General features: G+C 42.0%; 1 protein-coding gene and 1 non-coding gene across 8 annotated transcripts in view; one reads left to right on the plus strand and one right to left on the minus strand.

The window, feature by feature from the left end:
- Positions 1 to 15,058, plus strand: part of Patj (PATJ crumbs cell polarity complex component) — a 360,314-nt gene extending 345,256 nt beyond the window's left edge. For 6 of the 7 annotated variants that reach the window (XM_046450923.2, XM_046450925.2, XM_058581534.1 and 3 more), the window contains 3 exons: positions 5,163 to 5,269; positions 9,281 to 9,404; positions 12,919 to 15,058. In XM_046450923.2, the coding sequence (XP_046306879.1) occupies positions 5,163 to 5,269; positions 9,281 to 9,404; positions 12,919 to 13,065 (378 nt within the window). In that variant the 3' untranslated portion in view covers positions 13,066 to 15,058. The remainder of the gene's footprint in view (positions 1 to 5,162; positions 5,270 to 9,280; positions 9,405 to 12,918) is intronic. The other variant, XM_046450926.2, reaches the window with a different exon arrangement.
- Positions 12,687 to 12,758, minus strand: Trnaa-agc (transfer RNA alanine (anticodon AGC)). The gene has a single exon. It is a non-coding gene; the product is annotated as a tRNA-Ala (tRNA).
- Positions 15,059 to 19,773: the final 4,715 nt, after the last annotated feature.

Below are 19,773 nucleotides of genomic sequence, written 5' to 3' on the forward strand. Positions count from 1 at the left end.
GGGGGAGAGGTAGGATGGAGTGGGTACCTAGGATTGAACTCAGGGGCACTCAACCACTGAGCCACATCCCCAGCCCTGTTTTGTATTTTATTTAGAGACAGGGTCTCTCTGAGTTGTTTAGCACCTCGATTCTTGCTGAGACTGGCTTTGAACTCATGATGCTCCTGTCTCAGCCTCCCAGCTGCTGGGATTATAGGTGTGTGCCACCATACCTGGCTTATGGTGTTAATTTTGTTATCCTTTTGAGATAGTAAAATACAGATCTCAAATTGTCAATTGGGTGTAGCAGACTAAGAGGGTGTTTTCAGTATACTGCTGGCATTTAAAGCCATGGGAATGCATGTGCTGTCCCTTGACCCTGAGTGTGCAGATGGGAGGTGGGCCCACAATTGAGCCAGGAAGTGAATAGAGAATAACAAAGAGATGGAAAAGCAAACCTCAGCGGCAGGAGGAAAGCCAGAGGGAAGGGGTCATGGACATCTGGGCCAAGTAAAGGGGCTAGAAGCTGGAATAGAGCAGGTTTATGAAGACAGTGTACAATAAGAATAGGTAGAGTGTCAGAGATCATGGGCCAAGATGACACTGCCAGTAAACCTGCTGTGGAAGACGGCAGAAAATGCTGATGGTGAGGTGAGACTTGTGATCAGGGAGGATCTGACATTTCCTCCTCAAGCCTGTTGTCCTACCTCTGAGTTCCTGCTGTCATTCTTCATATGTGGTGTTTCTGGAGGATCCTCTAACTTGTGTAGCAGTTTCCCCCAAGGTAGGATGCTCCACCCAACATGTGTTGAGCCAGCTGAGGCAGACCTCTTACCTTTTTTTATTATTTTTATTTTTTTAGTTGTAGATGGACCCAATACCTTTATTTTGTTTGTTTTTATGTGGTGCTGAGCCCCCCATGCCTTTTTTGTGCTCTTCTACTCAACAAATGCAGCTGTAACGATTAGGCAGCTCTGCCCTCTGTTGACCGATTCTGAAATTGCTACCAAATCCAGCTCATACGTCAGCAAAGGTCCCCTCAGTACTCACAATGAGCCCTGCAGTCAGCCCTCCATGTCCTTGGGTTCAACCACCCTCAGATTGAAAATGTATTTACGCCTAGGACAGTTGCTTCTGCACTGCACATGTGCAGACTGTTTTTTGTCCTTATGCCCTTAACAATGTAGTATAACTATTTACACAGCATTAGGATTATAAGTAATCTTATAAAGTATTACAAATAATTATAAGGAATCTTAAAAAGGGATGGAGAGAATAGAGGACACAGAAACCAATCCACAAAACTACAACTATCTTATATTTGATAAAGGGGCTAAAAGCATGCAATGGAGGAAGGATAGCATCTTCAACAAATGGTGCTGGGAAAACTGGAAATCCATATGCAACAAAATGAAACTGAATCCCTTTCTCTCGCCATGCACAAAAGTGAATTCAAAATGGATCAAGGAGCTTGATATCAAATCAGAGACACGCCGTCTGATAGAAGAAAAAGTTGGCTACGATCTACATACTGTGGGGTCGGGCTCCAAATTCCTCAGTAGGACACCCATAGCACAAAAGTTAATAACTAGAATGAACAAATGGGACTTACTCAAACTAAAAAGTTTTTTCTCAGCAAAAGAAACAATAAGAGAGGTAAATAGGGAGCCTACACCCTGGGAACAAATCTTTACTCCTCACACTTCAGATAGAGCCCTAATATCCAGAGTATACAAAGAACTCAAAAAATTAGACAATAAGAGAACAAACAACCCAATCAACAAATGGGCCAAGGACCTGAACAGACACTTCTCAGAGGAGGACATACAGTCAATCAACAAGTACATGAAAAAATGCTCAACATCTCTAGCTGTCAGAGAAATGCAAATCAAAACCACCCTAAGATACCATCTCACTCCAGTAAGATTGGCAGCCATTATGAAGTCAAACAACAACAAGTGCTGGTGAGGATGTGGGGAAAAGGGTACACTTGTACATTGCTGGTGGGACTGCAGATTGGTGCAGGCAATTTGGAAAGCAGTATGGAGATTTCTTGGAAAGCTGGGAATGGAGCCACCATTTGACCCAGCTATTCCCCTTCTCGGTCTATTCCCTAAAGACCTAAAAAGAGCATGCTACAGGGACACTGCTACATCGATGTTCATAGCAGCACAGTTCACAATAGCAAGACTGTGGAACCAACCTAGATGCCCTTCAATAGATGAATGGATAAAAAAAAATGTGGCATTTATACACAATGGAGTATTACTCTGCATTAAAAAATGACAAAATCATAGAATTTGCAGGGAAATGGATGGCATTAGAGCAGATTATGCTAAGTGAAGCTAGCCAATCCCTAAAAAACAAATGCCAAATGTCTTCTTTGATATAAGGAGAGTAACTAAGATCAGAGTAGGGACGAAGAGCAGGAGAAGAAGATTAACATTTAACAGGGATGAGAGGTGGGAGGGAAAGGGAGAGAGAAGGGAAATTGCATGGTAATGGAAGGAGACCCTCAGGGTTATACAGTGGAGGGGGTAGAGAGAGAGGAGGGGAGGGGAGGGGAGAGGTGGGGAGGGGGGAGGGTGGAGGATGGGAAAGGCAGCGGAGCACAACAGACACTAGTATGGCAATATGTAAATCAATGGATGTGTAACCGATGTGATTCTGCAATCTGTGTATGGGGTGAAGGTGGGAGTTCATAACCCACTTGAATCAAAGTGTGGAATATGATATGTCAAGAAATTTGTAATGTTTTGAACAACCCACAATAAAAAATTAAAAAAAAAAAAAAGGGCTGGAGATGTGGCCCTGGTCACTAGAAGCATATACAGGAAGATGTTTGTAAGTTATATGCATACATTATACTATTTTTTTTTCACTTGAGCATATGCAGATTTTGCTATCCTGGCAGGTCCTAGACGTAATCTACAGATGGCAAGGTACCTAGAAGCAGGACCACTGGTCAGAAACATGTAACCAAGGAGCTCCTGAGAATGAAGGTGTGGCCCTAGTTGAGGTAGAAGACAACTCCAGGAGAAGGAGGCAAGGCGGACTTTTACGATTCCCATTTAATAGATGAGGAAGCCCAGCATCATTAAGTGGCAGAAACTCAGTGCTGAAACTCCATCCTGAGCCCCAGTACAGGCTCTCGGAGCTTTATTTCTTCTCAATGCCTTAGAATGTTATTTGCAGAATACAAACACAATGTAAATAATCTAAATGTCATTATCCTATTATATCTTTGGTTAGGACCATCTAAAATGCAAATCTCAGGAAGTCAAAGACATCCATTCTGTCACTCACCAGCTATTTATCGAACACCTCCTTATGCCAGGCACCGTTCTAGTGATATGAAGACAGCAGTGAACAAAGCAGACAACTGTCCCCGCCCTCACATTCTCATATGCATTGATAGATAATAAATAAGATGAATGAAGTAAAACCTACACCATTTATCGGGTAGCAGTGGTGGTAAGAAGTAAACCAGAAGCAGGGAAAAGGAGACATGAAAAGCTGGACCAGGATGTTGGTGTGGAAATTTTAGAGTGCTCAGAGAAGGTGACTTTGAAGACCTGAGGGAGCAGCCAGGTACAGTGGTACACACCTGTAATCCCAGTGGCTTGGAAGGCAGGAGGATCACAAATTCAACACTGGCCTCAACAAAGTAGTGAGGCCCAAAGCAACTTAGTGAGATCCTTTCTCAAAATAAAAAGTGAAAGGGACTGGGGATGCGGCTCACTGATAGAGCAGCCCTGTGTTTGATCCCTGGTACCCAGAGGGAAGTGAAGGAGCTGGACATGCAGATGCCCCATGCAGAGCATTTCAGGGGTAGGGCAGGGTAGCTCGTGCCAAGGCAGGAAGGGATCTGGCCTGTGAGAAGCAGCAAGCAGGCCAGCTACTGGGGCAGAGTGAATGCAGAGGAGATCATTAGGAGAAAGGGTAGAGGTGTCACAGCAGATCACCTGCAGATGAGCTTGTCAGTCATAGTAAGGACTTCAGCTTGTGATCCAAGAGATTCTGGTTTCCTTTAGATGGTTTTAAGCAGAGGAGTGAAATAATTTGCTGTGTTTTAACAGGCTGCAGTGGACTGGGGCCAAGGCAGAGAGATAACCTGCTCTATTTTGTCTGGAGTTTTACAACTCCAGACAAAAGATATTTTTGAGGGCTGTAGTTGTGGCTCTGGGGTAGAGCACTTTCCTAGCATGTGTGAGGCACTGGGTTCGATCCTCAGCACCACATAAAAAATAAACAAATAAAATAAAGTTAAAAAAAAAAAGGGTTTTTGACCAGGTGCCTTGGTGAACACCTATAATCCCATCAATTTAGGAGTCTGAGGCAGGAAAATCAGAAGTTTGAAGCCAGCCTCAGCAACTTACCAAGGCTCTAAGCAACTTTGTGAGACCTATCTCAAAAAGAACTGGGGATGTAACACAGTGGTAAAGTGACCCTGGGTTCTATCCCCAGTACCAAAAAAAGTGGGGGGATGCTTTTGCAGATTAGGCCTATAGAGTCTTCTGAGGGTTGAATGTGGGTTGTGAACACCAAGGTGCTCATGAAACTGGAATCAAGCGGCAGGCACTTGAGAGGAGGAAGGCTGCAGGCCCTAACAGCCCAAGAATCAGGCTTGGGCTACCTGAGAGACACCCACTAGAGATGTCAGGTTGGTGCTTGGCTATATGGGTTTGGAAGTAGGTAAAAGGAGGATCCAGGGATTATCATCACTTAGGTGGTACTTAAATTCGTGAAACGAGTCATATGTCTGAAGGAACATATTAAGATGGGAAAGATAAGACTAAATGCTTGAGGACCGAGCCTTGTGACACTTGGATAGTTCAAGGTTGGAAAGATATGAAGGAATGGCTAGAAAGGTGGACAGGAAATTAGGAAGGTGTGAGTCCTGAGAATTATTAAGAGAGGGTGATGTGATCTCTTCGAATTGGTGTGAGTATACTATATATACCACCAGAGATATGAAAAATTGAGCTCTATATATGTAATAAGAGTTGTAATGCATTCCACTGTTATATATAAATGAGAGAGAGAGAGATCCCTTGTGAATATCTAGGTGCTACCTATAAGTTGGATGAGATGAGGACTGAGGACTGCCCACGGGGTGCAGCCTGGTCTCCCTAATTCTCCTCTGCCTATGATGACATATCTTGTTCTAACTTCCCCTCCAGGTTGTAGCAGATACCAATATAAGTGCCATTGCCACTCGGCTTGAAAACATGTCTACAGGCCACCACTGTGGCTCACCCACTGCTGACCACCCTTCAGAAGACACAGAGTGAGTATTCTAGATGCAGAGGGCTTCTTCTGTGTGTGGGCCAAGCTCCTGAGGATTCTCCCCGATGCCAAAATATGCCCTCAAAAGGAGAGGAGAGGAAGTGCACGGTCCTTTTTCCAGCTCCTAGAGAAGGCATTAGGGTTCCCTTGCTTCCCACAAAGCTCTGTTTTACCATATAAGCTCTTAAAAGAGCATCGTTGCAGGGCCTGCACACACTGCTCTGGCCACTTCGACATGGTCCCCTGTGTCTCCCTCCCTAAGAAACCACAGACCTACATTCCCAGTGTACCAGCTTTCTTGTGCAAGGAACCATGTTCCCTCAACTTTCTAAGCTAAAATTTTATTCTGAGATTAAATCTTGTCATATTTGCTGCCATATTTCATTAAGATTCATCATTGCAGTTATAATTGTTTATTAAAGAGGTGTTTAAAGAAATGGGTTTGCAGACAGTATTTCTCCAGGCCTTATTTGTAAAGATCTGATTAGGTGGTCTACAGAAAAATCAGAAACCTGCTTTAACAACTTCCCCAGGGTGATTCTGAAGCAGTGCAAGAAGATGCATGCTTTGAGAAATCCACCTAATGTTATTCCTTAGTACTACCAGTGCCTGGTCACTAGGAGGTGCTCAATAAATGTTTGTTGACTGATCTCAGTAGTTCATTTGAAGCATCTCATGATCACAGCCATTTGCAACTTTTAAGGGGGTAGTTACATCAACTTAAATAATCTTTGAGGTTTTTTTTTTTTTGGAAAGACTGTTAAATTAAGTTCATTCTACTTTCTTCTAACATATGCCATTGCCTGACATGGTGACATGTGCCGGTAATCCTAGTCACTTGGGAAGCTGAGGCAGGATAATACTAAATTTAAGGCCAGCCTCAGCAATTTAACAAGACCCTCAGCAACTTAGCAAGATCCTCTCTCAAAATTAAAAAAATGAAAAGGTCTGGGTATGTAGCTCAATGGTAAAGCTCTCTGGATTCAAGCCCCAGTACCAATTTTTTGAAAAAAGCAATATATGCCATTAAAGTGTGACAAGAAAAATGCATTTTCAAGGTACAACAGCCCTTTAAAAGAAAATCAGGATGGTTATAGAAGAATAGTGTGTCTTAATATCCTTTGATGTGGCTATGGAAATAGAGGTACCCTTGTACTCTTGATTCCTGGAAAGTCAGAAACCACTAGCACAAAAGAATTTAAAAATCATTCCTAATCCCCCACTGCTAACATTTGGAGATTTTTTTTAAAAAGGAAAACTCATTGATTGGAAATATTAGGATACGGGGAGATAAATGGAGACAGACTCCATGTGATGTTACCAGTTAAAGAATAGAGCCTGGCTCCTCCCCTCCCCCTGCAAACACAATCCTCATTGTAAATGGGCACAATTATGAAGGCTTTAATGATTTGGTGCCCCCAGGGCGTCAAACACTGGCTTTGGGCACCTAGGTTCCCATTCCAATATCCTTGGAAATGGGGACTGTGTTTGAAAGAGGAAACATGAATCAATTATGTGTCTAGCCAGTGGGCCATTACTGAGAGTGCTCACAAGGCCACAAAGTGGAGACAGGTGGAGCTTTATTCATGACGTCATTACTGTTCAGCCAAGGGGATACTTCATCCTTATTTCAACAGACATTTACTGAGCGCCTAAGGCCAGGCACTTTACAAAAGCTAGGTCCCAAGGATTCCAACATGGATGTAGGTAAAGATATTGCCCTACTCCTTAAGGAGCTGCCAGAGAATTAGAAAAATAGGCCATAAATCCACAGTTATGAAAGAGGGGGTCAGTGTAGGAGACCTGAATGCAGTGAGGGAGGGCCCTGTGACCATGGATATGGGTATAACTCAATTAGGGAGTTAACTCAGGGAAGCTAATACCTAGGCTGAGTTTTGAAAGAACTGGAATAAGCAGAGCGACATTCAAAACAGTTAACAGTTTATATGGCAATTACTGCGGATGCCTGCTTCAGACCATGACTACATCAATAACTGGCAGCAGAAGGAACTAGCTGAAAGTCAGCCCCAAAACAAGCCACGCAGAACTGAGGAGGGAGAGAGGGAAGAATATTCTAAATCAGACAGAACCGAATATTCTAAGGTCACTTATATTCCATTTTACAAGTTTCTCCAAATACATGAATGGCTGAGTTTACATCAGTTGACTCTGCCTCTCAGACATTCATGCTGCCACAAAACAAATGATGCTTCCCCTATCAATTGTGAACCTCCAAGCCAGGTGTAGTGGTACATACCTGTAATCTCAGCTACTCAGGAGGCTGAGGCAAGAGGATCAAAGTTTAAGGCTCGCCTCAGCACTTAGTGAGACACTGTCTCAAAATAAAAAAGTGGAAAGCGCCAGGGATGTAGCTCAGTGATGCATTCCTGGGTTCAGTCTCTAATACAAAAAAAAAAAGTGAACCATCCACCATCAATAAGATCATAGCGGGGCGGGGGCTTATGGCAGAGTGCTTGCCTCAATAGCACATGTGAGGCACTGGGTTTGATCCTCAGCACCACATAAAAATAAACAAATAAAATAAAGGTATGTTGTCCATCTACAACAACAAAAATTAAGAAAAAAAAATCATAGGGCCTGAGATACCAGAATTCTTCAGGTTCTTACTCTTTGAACAATAGCATTTGGGAATAAGAAATTAGTATCACCTGAGTTTAGATTAAATTATTGGAGCCTACAAAGATAATTTAATTGTTAGCTGTGTTGTTTCTGAGAGAAAAGGCTTCCACACTGGTCGAAGCTTTGAAAACCTAAATTGTGCATTTGAAACAGATTCTTTATCCGTTTTGATTCATTTGGGTTTCTCTCTTCTGTCCTGGACATTAGTTCTCATCTACATGGTCATGATCCTGAGTTTGTGACAAGCAAAATATAGCATATTGGTGTACTCAGGTGACTGAGATGAAGAGTTGACACCAGGTAGAGGAGAAAGAGGGCCACATAAGGCACACACCTGTCATCCCAGCAACTCAGGAGGCCGAGGCAGGAGGACTGCAAGTTTGAGACCAGCCTCAGCAACTTAGAGAGACCCTTAGCAAGTTAATGAGACCTTGTCTTAAAATTAAATAAAAAGCAATGGGAATGTAGTTTTGTGGTAAAGTACTCCTGGGTTCAATCATCAGTACAAAAACAAACAAGACGGATACGTAATTGCAATATGGCACAATGAGGACCATCCTGGAAATTTGAACCAAAAGCAAAGGGAGCAGATGGAACTCATCCCCTTGAGGCAGTAGGAGGGCCTTCCATTGGAGGTATGTTTTGAGATGAAAGTTCCTACCCTAGGCGGAAGTAGTGGGACAGGTGTGCCCAGGGCACGCAGGCAGGAGCTAACAGGCTGCCATTACCTGTTATAGACATGAGGCCACCTGAGGACAGCAGTCTCCCACCTCGCTGATGAGACACTCTCCCTCTCTGTGGCATGCACATTCAAGATAGTTCCCTTCAGCTCTAAACAGTGCATTTAAGAGTTTAAAACCAAGCATGGGGGGAGGGGTGCTTGTGCTTGGACAATTTCAGCATCATGACTTTGTTTCTAATTAGAAAACAGTGGATTTTATGCAAGAGAAACCCTAAGCCATCAAGAATATTGTTATCCGGGCGTGGTGGCACATGCCTGTAATCCCAGCAGCTTGAGAGGAGGATCCTGAGTTCAAAGCCAGCCTCAGCAATTGGCACGGCATTAAGCAACTCAATGAGACCCTGTCTCTAAATAAAATACAAAATAGGGCTGGGGATGTGGCTCAGTGGCCTAATGCCCCTAAATTAATCCCTTGAATCAAAAAAAAAAAAAAAAAGAATATTATTGATGAGTTGGCATGTCATGGGAAATTTAAAAATTAGTTTCCAGATTGTTAATATTATGATATGGTAAACTTACCTTCATAGCTTCACAGTATGAAAGTCTCTCTCAAATCTGTGCTCGTCCATTAAAATGAAATTCCCTCTCCGTACCTATTCTCGAATTAAACAGCATGCATTGTGCTTTCAGAACACCTCCACCTAAGATTATTACTTTGGAGAAAGGCTCTGAAGGATTGGGGTTTAGTATTGTAGGGGGTTATGGAAGTCCCCATGGAGACCTGCCAATTTATGTCAAGACTATATTTGCAAAGGTATTTTTTTCCTTTTTACTGTACTTTTTTTTTTTAAATCAAAACTAGGTGAGAATTTTTTTAAAGTGCTTTGTGTTGCTTTACTTTGGGTTACCCGTGATGTGTGCATGTCTGCCTAGTTCCTGTGAGTTTTATAAGAAATCTCTACACCAGTGAGAGAAAAGATATTTTACAGTAATAGAGTCAAGAGAATTTTCTTCGGATTCTCTCACAGGATTTGCTCACAGACTTTAAGGAGTGTCTTCTTTCAGCAACAGTTTAGGGAGTGGCACCACATTCTTTAGAAGCTGGCCCTGGAGTATTGGTCTAGGGGTCTAGATTAGAAAAAAGATTTTGCATTGTCTTTAAAGAAAAGATACCATGGCCAGCTCAGTACTAGAAAGACCCCAAGTTCCATCCCCAGTGCTGGAGAAAGAAAGAGAGAGAGAGAAGAAGAAAGAGAAATGTGTCAGCCACCAAAGGTCTGAGGCAGAAAGCTCTCTACAAGCCTCAGATGAGTTTAAAAATATAAATCGCTGCGCATCACAGAAAACCTCAGGATGCTTTAGATCTGCGTGGTTTCTTTGGTCCACAACTTTGCCAAAGAGGTAACATGTTAGACTAATTCTGGGGAATACCATGTTTTTCAGGCATTAAACTACTTCCAAAAATCCTAGTTAATTAGTAAGAGGCTGAGATGTCCACTACTACTGCTGCTTCTAGAAGGCTCTTAGAGTCACTATTTTTAACTTAGAGTTTTTACACTGGAATCTGTTAAGTTTGAAGATCTCTGAAAAGTGTTTGGTGTTGATATTGCAGCCTTTGTCTCGTGGGTTTTATCACAATCATTTGTTTATGAATTGATCCAGTTGTCTGACTGTTTTATTTTCAGTGGTAGAGCTTCCCTGGGTTCAGTCCCCATAACACACACACACACACACACACACACACAAATAAAGGTGTTCAAAAGCAGAAATCTTTATCTTAAGGTCGATCTGGTCTCTTTCTAGAAAGTTATATTATGCATTAAATATAAACTTGTTTTATATGTGCAGAGCATCACCTTTTAATTAGGCCTGCCTGAGGCCTAATATAAACCCTTAAGTCATTTAGCATTTGCTTCTGGACCACACTGGGCAGCTGCAGATATCCCCATCTGTTTCATCCTGCTGGGGTACCTGTTAAGAAGGCATATTATTATTATTATTCCCAAACACACACTGTTGAACTGCAGGTGGGTGAAAGTGGAGAGAGAAGGCAGCTCAGAAACATTGTGGATAACAGTGACACCCCACCTGCTGACACCTACAGTAGTTAAATCACACACTGACCATCCTTCCCCTAAGACATGCTTAACACTGCAGGAGGCATGACCATTCTTCTTATGTGGTCATTGTGATACTTTGCTTTTGAAAGAGTCAGCTATAAAGGTAGTGGGATGGCTACAGAGTGAGCTTGGTCCCCCATGATTTGGCAAGTCCTGCCACCCACCTTGTCCTCCATGGAGGCCCTCCAGGGTGTTCCTCATCACCGGCTCACTGTGGCCACATCAGCCATGGTCCAGAGACAGGGCTAGTTAGTCCAAAGTGAGTGCATCAGACTGTTCCCACTGTACCTATCTGCATGTTCACAGAGGCCAGTGGGACAGGAAGCCAGATCACCAGCATACACAGCTGATCATGAAATAGCTGTGTGTTGCTGGTGTGCTTTTAAAAGCAACCGCCATCGATAGGACAAGACTAGTGGGTTTAATGAATGGATTGAAACTCACACAGGATGACCTTTTCACAGGCAGTGGCACATCTGTAATCCCAGCAACTCAGGAGGCTGAGGCAGGAGGAGCACAAGTTCCAGGTCAGCATGGGTAACTCAGCAAGGCCCTGTCTCAAAATAAAAAATAAAAAGGACTGGGGATGTAGGTCAGTGGTGGAGCGCCCTGGGTACCCTCCCGCCTCCCCCCAAAAAATGAGGCCTAGGGATGTAACTCAGTGGTGGAGCACTTGCCTAGCATGCAAGAGGGCCTGGGTTTGATCTCTTGTGCTGAAAAAATTTTTTTTTCTTTCCTTTTTTTGTTACACTAAACCAATATGTCTGAATTTTAAAGTTTTCTATAGAGAATTAAACCAAAAACTAGCAAAAGAAAAATTTTTTCCCAGTGCACCCAGGCTGACATTGGGTTTATGATCATCCTGCCTCGGCTTCTTAAATAGCTAGAATTATGGGTTCATCTGGCTCCCCCAAAGTAATTTTGAATTGTCTAGTAATTCTGATTTTATTCCCTGAAGTCACGTATGGGATCCTGTCTTTACTTTAATGCCACTGACACTTTACTTTCTTAAAGAATTTGAATGAATCTGCAAATTATTTAATTTTGGTATTCCTCTACCCTAGTGTAGACCTGGTTTGAATATTCTTTATTGTACAATTCATACAAGAATTTTCTACCCTTTTTGTTGTTTAGAAGTTCTAGAAAATTGCCTGAGCACCACTGGCCCTCCATGCTGCCGTGGAGCACAAGAGCCTCCTGGCTCAGTTTCTGATGGACTCTGGCCAGGGTCTGTGCCCGTGGCCCTTGTTTCCCCAGCACTTTGGCCTCCAGTAGAGGACTTTTGGCCCTGATTTTCAAGGAACTTTAACAGTTATCCCAACAGATAGAGAAAGCCCCCTATAAATTATTTTCTAGGTCGTTTATTCCCTTACTCTAATGTAGAACATTTCTAGTAATATCACAGCATTTTTAGATACTCAGTTTTAGAATGAAAAAAAAAAAAAATCCACGTTTCACTTGCTTTGTTCTTTGTTCCATTTTGAAGAGCCAGGCATGACTGATATGTAATAAAAGTAGTCATTTGAAAACCTATTTAGATGATCAAATATGAAGTTGAAGCTTTTGAATAGATTACAAAGTTTTACAGATGCCACACTTTTATATCTATAACAGCTTTATTGAGGTATAATTCACATACCATGCAATTCACCCATTTAAAGGCTACACTTGCTTTTGACAGATGACAGTTCTGATGGCTTAATAACGCAATGGGAACCTTACATGAAGATGGTATTGGCAATAAGACTAACACCAGACTCAATTTTATCTGCCTTCTCTTGTATATTACGTTTCCATGAATATGACATGATATGACATCCAATCACATTTAATGCTAAGTATTGAAATAAGGTTCTACCTCTATTAAAGGGAATGTGTCAGTACATTTCTATTGGTATGTTATTTAGATGATTCATAGCTACAGTTTCTATACACCCACTATTATTCAAACAATATATCCTACATTTCTCTTTTTCTGGTGGTACTGGGGATTGAACCCAGGGCCTTGTGCATGCTAGGCAAGCACTCTACCAACTGAGCTATATTCCTAGCCCCCATTTTTCTTAATTTAAAATATTTCCTAGAAAAAAAAAAAAACTTTAGTTTTTTAAGTTCCTCCTTCACACAGACACAAGTTAGAGGTTTTAATATTAATGTAATATTAAACCATTTCACCCTGGATTAAACTGGAATGTTTCTTGTTTGTAGGGAGCAGCTGCAGATGACGGCCGATTAAAGCGAGGTGATCAGATTTTAGCTGTTAATGGTGAGACCCTGGAAGGTGTCACTCATGAGCAAGCTGTCGCCATTCTAAAACACCAGAGAGGGACTGTAACCTTAACTGTGCTGTCGTGAGCCACAGGCCCTGATCACAAGACAGATGCTGTTATTTAGAATATCCATAGGAAGACGAAGTTCAGGGTGAAGATAAAAGGCCACCTCAAGTAAAATTTACGATGTTCTTACCATCTCGTTCTCTCTGCTCAGGAGACAGGCTGAGGTTCCAAGTGATTTTTCCCAAACCAACAGTCATCTGCCTGATTTTTCCCAGCTTCTGTCACCTCTGGTGAAGTTAATTTCTAAAGTCTGAATGAACAAGTCTTTTCTGTTTTGCCTGTAACATCAATGTTTGCCAATTAGAAGTAACTGGTTTTGATTATATTTGCTGAAATTGGAGTTAACAGCCTCCTGTTCCTTACCCCTTCTCTCCCCCCACCCTGTTCAGACAGATGCCTAATAGCAGCTCAGATCTCATGTGATGAACAGAAGCAAATGCTAAGCCACTTGTCATCTCACTCATGATTTACTTGTGCTAATTGTCTCTTCAAGTAAGCCAGCAAACATTAGCAGTGAAATTAATTCCCCCATGACGAAAGACCCATATTCTCCAAAGGGAAATTACTGTACTCTCTTCTGGATGACTTATAGTCAACTAAGTCTCAAATTCATTTCTCTGGATGAAACTTTACATGTTAGTCATTGGTGATTTTGATGAGTCAATTTGCAGACTGTAATCTCCTAAAGATTCTGAAAGGCTTTCTAATTGCTTTCTGAGCTACAAAAGTGCACACCACTGAGCAATTGCTCCTTCTTGACAAGAACAATTAACCTCCATGTTCTGAGTTCTAACAATGCTAACAGGTTCTAGTCTGTGAAGTTCATCTGGAGTTAATGGTGTCTCAGGCAGCATCATCCACACCCCTCAGTCTTCATATGAGGAAGTAGAAGCCCCAGAGGTCACCAAGCTTTGCCTCAAGTCAGATGAGCTCTGGGTGGCCTTGGCCTTGTGCAAAGTACAATGACTAGTTGGATTATCCTCCCTTTACCTCCATACCAGCCCACACAACAGCACAGACTGTAGGAACTAGGTGGAACTACATGCTTCATCATTAATAACTGAGCAAACAAAGTGAGCCTAGGAACCAGCAGGAGAAAACGCCTGGCTGATGTTTCCTGGCCCCGAGGGTGCCTCTCTTTTGCTGAAGTTTGATATGCAAAGAAAGCAACTACAGCAGAAAATATAATCCCTATAATGTTGATTATGGGCCTTCTTGTTGACATATTAGCAGGAAAAGGGCGAAGATGCTTCTTAATGAATGTTCTAGGGTCTTCTATAAAAACTTACCATGAGGATAAATATCAGAGTCAATAATAGAAGTAGTTCAGCACTATTTAACTATAAGACAATGCTGCAGATTGTTCACAGTAATTACCAAAATTTAATGGGCTTTAATTTAAAATCTTATTAATAAATATAGATTTTGCTGGGTGCCATGGTGCATACCTGTAATCCCAGCCACTTGGGGGGCTGAGGCAGGAGGATGGCAAGTTTGAGGCCAGCCTCACCAACTTAGTGAGCCCCTATCTCAAAATTAAAAAAATAAAAGGACTGGGATGTATCTCAGTGGTAGAGCACCCTGGGTTCAATTCCCAGTACCACAAAAATAAGTAAGTATAGATTTTATTTGAAAATTGTCTTTGAGTAGGTATAATCACAAAGTGCATTAACTCTTGTTGGAATACTTTGTGGCTATTCCAAAGTATAGAGTGCCTAAATTTTCTTTTGAAAATGTATTTCATGACTGGTATTGAGTTTTTCAAGATGATACACAGCTTTTCGAATTTCTCATATATCCAGGATCTCACTTTCCAATGCATGAGAAGCCACCAGCCTCAGAATGTTCTGTTTTAACTATGTCTGTAAGAACACCTCAGGCAGCCAAAGTGAAGTGAAGCCCAATGACACTTGAAAATGCACCTTAGATAGATACATATGCACATGATTCTTTTTAAATGTAATTCTGCTTAATTTTGATGGAATAGCCATTAAATATACATTTTTAAATAATCCGTGGTTGTTGTGTTTCTTTACACATTATCCTTTGGGGTCACACTATTGAAAGCCTCTTAAAAGAACTGTGATACTTGTTGCTGTTGTAACTTGGCGGAACTAGTCCTTCTCATACTTGGTTATGCCTCTGTTTGCATCACTAATAAATAATTGCCTTCCCAAAAAAGTTTTATTTGTATTGTTCTGTTTTGGTTTGGTTTTGTTTCAGAACCTGCTGACAAGGTGAGAGGATAGGAAGATGGAAGTTTATAAAAGTATTGGTCTTAGAGCCACATATGTTGTTCCAGCCTCATCATTTGGGTCATTTAACTATAGTGATGATATCACTGATTGGAGTTAGAAAATAAAACTGCTAAATGCATGTGTGAGATGTTTCTAAAGATTCTAAATAAATGTAGTTGACTAAGGAGCAGAATCTTTTTATAAATGAAAAAGTTTGTGCATCTGATTTTGTGTTTTCTTCAGTTTTTGGTTCCCTAAAAGAAAGAAAAAAAAAAAAAAAGAACTTAAATTTCCACAGGGTTTTTCAGTGTCCTGTTAAAATCTGGAATCCACTAATAGTGTCCCATGTATTTCCTGCTTTAGAATAGGTGCTTTACGAAGGAGCCCGTGCAGGAGTTCAGAGGTCAGGTCTTGGCCTCACACTGCCTGAGTTTGAATCCCCACTCACTAGGTATATGACCATGTCCGTGTCATTTCATCACTTTGTGCTTCAGTTTCTTCAATTAGAAGCAGGTGGGGGCAAGCACTGTAATGATTAAAATCCAAGTGGAACCTTAGTGCTGTGCCTGGCTCATAGTAAATGTCATATAAGTATTAGCAAAAGCGTATCATTAATGAAGGTGACCTGAAAATAGTCACTTAGCTGGCAATTGGTGGTTTTAATCAGTGATTACCCTTCCTTCCTTCCTTCCTTCCTTCCTTCCTTCCTTCCTTCCTTCCTTCCTTCCTCTCTTTCTTCTTTTTTTTTTTTTTCCACAGTACTAAGGGCTGAACCCAGGGCCTTTCTCATGCTAGACAAACACTCTACCACTGAGCTATATCCCCAGCCCTGGTATTGACCATTTAAAATTATGTATGTTTTGTTAGTGAGAATGTGAAGAAAGGGGAACTCTTATACATTTTTGGAGGGAATGTAAATTAATACAACCATTATGAAAAAACAGGATGGCATCACCTCAAAAAACTAAAAATAGAACTACCATGTAATCCAGCTACTGAGTATATTTCCAAAGGAAATGAAATTAGTCTATTAAAAAGATGGCTTCACCAGGCATGGTGGCATACACATGGCCTGTAATCCCAGCGATTTAGAAGGCTGAGACAGGAGGATCGCAAGTTGAAAGCTAACCTCAGGGGCTGTGGATATAGCTCAATTGATAGAGTGCTTTCCTCGTATGCACAAAGTCCTGGATTCAATCCCCAGTGCCACCAAAAAAAAAAAAGAAAAGCCAGACTCAGCAATAGTGAGGCACTAAGCAACTCAGTGAGACCCTGTCTCTGAATAAAATTCAAAACAAGGCTGGAGGTATGGCTCAGTGGTCAAGTGCCCCTGAGTTCAATCCCCGGTACCCCCCCCCAAAAAAAAATAGTACTGCATTTTTATTGCAGTACTATTCACAGTGACCAGCATATGGATGCCCATCAATGGATGAATGAAAAAATATGCACAGTGGAATATTATTCAGCAATAAAAAATGAAATTCTATCATTTGCAACAACATGTAGATGAGAGTGGAGGATATTTTAAACAAACCAGGCATAGGAATAAAAATACTATATTATATCTTGGATTTTTAATTTCTGTATGTATGTATGTATGTATGTATGTATTTGCAGTACCAGGACTGAACCCATGAGTGCTCTACCAATGAACCTCATCTCGAGCCCTTTTTACTTTTGAGGTAGTCTTGCTAAGTTGTCCAGGCTGGCCTCAAACTTTCTACCCTTCTTCCTCTGCCTCCTGAATTGCTGGGATTACAGGTGTCACCTCCACACCCAGTTAATTTGGATCTTAAATGTCTCCCAAAGGCCATGTGTTAAAGGCTTGGTCACCAGGCTGTGGCACTATTGGGAGGTGGTGGAACCTTTAAATGGGTTATATTGGAGGAAAGTTAGGTTATCGAGAACGTGTCCTTGAACCCCTTGGGATATTGGAACTCCATCCCCTTTTCACTTCCCAACTGCCATGTGGTTAACAGACCTCTGTCATGTGTGCTTGCTGTGATGTACTGTGCCACCACAGGCCCAAAGCAAAAACACCAAGTGACCATGGACTGAAAGCTCTGAAGCCATGAGCCTCAGTCCCCCACAAAAAAAATCCTTCCTTGTTTTAAGTTGTTTATCTCAGGTAATTTGTTGCAGTGACAGAAAACTAAACTCCACATGGTTCTACTCACTTGTGAAAGCTAAAATAGTCAACCTCATCAAAGAAAAGAGTAAAAAGACCAGAAAAGGGAGCGGGGCAGGGATAGGGAAGTCAAATAATTGGTACCAGAATGCAGTGAGGATGAGTTGGTTCTGGTGTTCTGTAGCACAGTAGCATAACTAGAGTTTACAACATATCCTGTGATATATTAGAGCCAGGCACAGTGGAGCATGCTGTAATCCCAGCTACTCAGGAGGCTGAGGCAGGAGGATCACAAGTTAGAGGCCAACATGGGCTGTGGGGGACCAACCTTGCATGTGACTGGGTCACACTCCCCGGCTGGGTGCTGAGGCGCTCAGTCTCAGAAATGTGGCAGAGCTTCCCCCACCCTTGTTGGGTTCGAGGGTCGGTGTCTTGTGCATGGGTGTGTCTTGCTACAGCCCCATGGGTGAAGCTACGCTCACCTGTTCCTTTGTAATATAACCCCTTGCCCTGTTTAGGATAGAATCTTCCATGGAAGTGCCTTGTGTATGTCCCCTTCTCTTACTGAGTGTGGCCTTACTGGGTGTGGCCTACCCAGGTGTCAGTCAACCTGCTGACAGTGGACATCAAGAAGATAGACTCAGCCCCCTGAAACCTGACCCCTTGCTTCATTTGAATAGCTTCTCAATAAAAGGGTCAGCGTGTGCTCTTGCTCTCTCTCTTCCTGTGGACCCTTAAGGTCAGAGGAGCTGTCACAGCGACCCCAAAGAAAAAGGTATTTGTGTCTCTTGTGTGGTTATTTCATGCAGCCCAGTCAGCCCAGTTCAACTCGAGTGACCCCTGAGCCTTTTAGTCGCGTGAGCAGAAACCCGGCAATAAGCAATTTAGCAAGACCCTGTAAAGACAGGGTAGGATAGGGTATAGAAGAGACGTAGCTCAGTGGTAGAGCACTTACTTAGCATGAGCAAACCCTGAGTAGAATCCCCAGTGCCACAAGAAAAAAAAAAAAAACTGAACCAGGACTTCCACCCTCAGCCATGCCATCAACTCCATAGGCCTACTCCCAAGGAACAAGGCAAGCCTTTAACCCAGGTGGAATCCCAACAGCACTTCTTCCTTTCTTCATTCCCTGTCACTGTCAAAGAAGTCAGCCTCTTGAGTCCCATGATCAGCTTTGAAAACAGGTGAGATCAGATTCATCTTTATCTGGATTCCAAATGTACTTTTCAAATACTGTATGTTCCATCTGTTGGCATGGGGTGGAGGGTTGTTAGTTTTGGGTTTTTCTTTTTCTTTTGAGGGTGTGGTACTGGGGACTGAGCTCTCTGAACACACACTTGACCACTGAGCCACATCCCCAATCCTATTTTGTTTTTTTATTTAGAGGGTCTCACTGAGTTGCTTAGTACCTCACTTTTGCTGAGGCTGGCAGTGAATTTGCGATCCTCCTGCCTCAGCCTCCCGAGCCGCTGGGATTACAGATATGCATCACCACACCTGGCAGTATTGTTAGTTTTTTGTCTGGGGTATTTCTGTTTGTTTTGCAATGTTGGGGATCAAAGCCAGGGTCTTGAGCAATACTGCGCAAGCAACTCTACCGCTGAACTACACCCTCTGTACCCTGGGGTCATTTCTTTTATATCTTCCATTTCTTTCCTCATCATTTTCACATTTTCTTTTATGCTAGCAAACTTAGAGTAAAAAAACCTGATAATAAATATCTAATAGGAGTTTGGAGTCTTTGGTGCAACTATTCAAATTTGCTACTGTAGCACCATAGGAAGAAGGTTAGACAATACGTAGATGAATGAGCTTGGCTGTTTTCCATAAAACTACAAAACAGTGAGCCAAATTTGGTCTGTAGGCCATACCTGGCCTCTGTTTTATGTACTTGATCATACATGGTACATGCCTGTAATCCCAACCACTAGTGAGAATGAGGCAGGAGGATCGCCATGTTCAAGGCTGGCCTCAGCAACTTAGCAAGACCCTGTCTCAAAGAGTAAAAAGGACTAAAGCACCCCTGTGTTCAAACCCCAGTACCAAAAAAAAAAAAAAAAAAATCGGTCTGCTTCTGTTGTTTGATTTCTGTTGGTTTTATTTTCTGATTATGGATTGACCTTACTTTTACTTTTCTTCTTTGCATGCCTGGTATTTTCCTGCTGAGTGCCAAGCATCGCAAAATGTATATTGTAGGCTGCTATAATTATATTCCTTTAAATAGCATCAGACTATTCTTACATGCAGTTAAGTTACTTGCAATCAGTTTGGTCCTTTCAAGTTTTTGCTTTAAAGCTTTCTTATGTTGGCTCTAGTGTAGCCTTTAATTTAGGGTAAAGTTTGGGCTAGGATGTTATCTCAG

The sequence above is a fragment of the Marmota monax genome, unplaced genomic scaffold, assembly GCF_021218885.2.
Source record: "Marmota monax isolate L192 unplaced genomic scaffold, Marmota_monax_Labrador192_F-V1.1 WCK01_AAM20220418_F8-fsc00023, whole genome shotgun sequence".
NCBI classification, from domain to species: Eukaryota; Metazoa; Chordata; class Mammalia; order Rodentia; family Sciuridae; genus Marmota; species Marmota monax.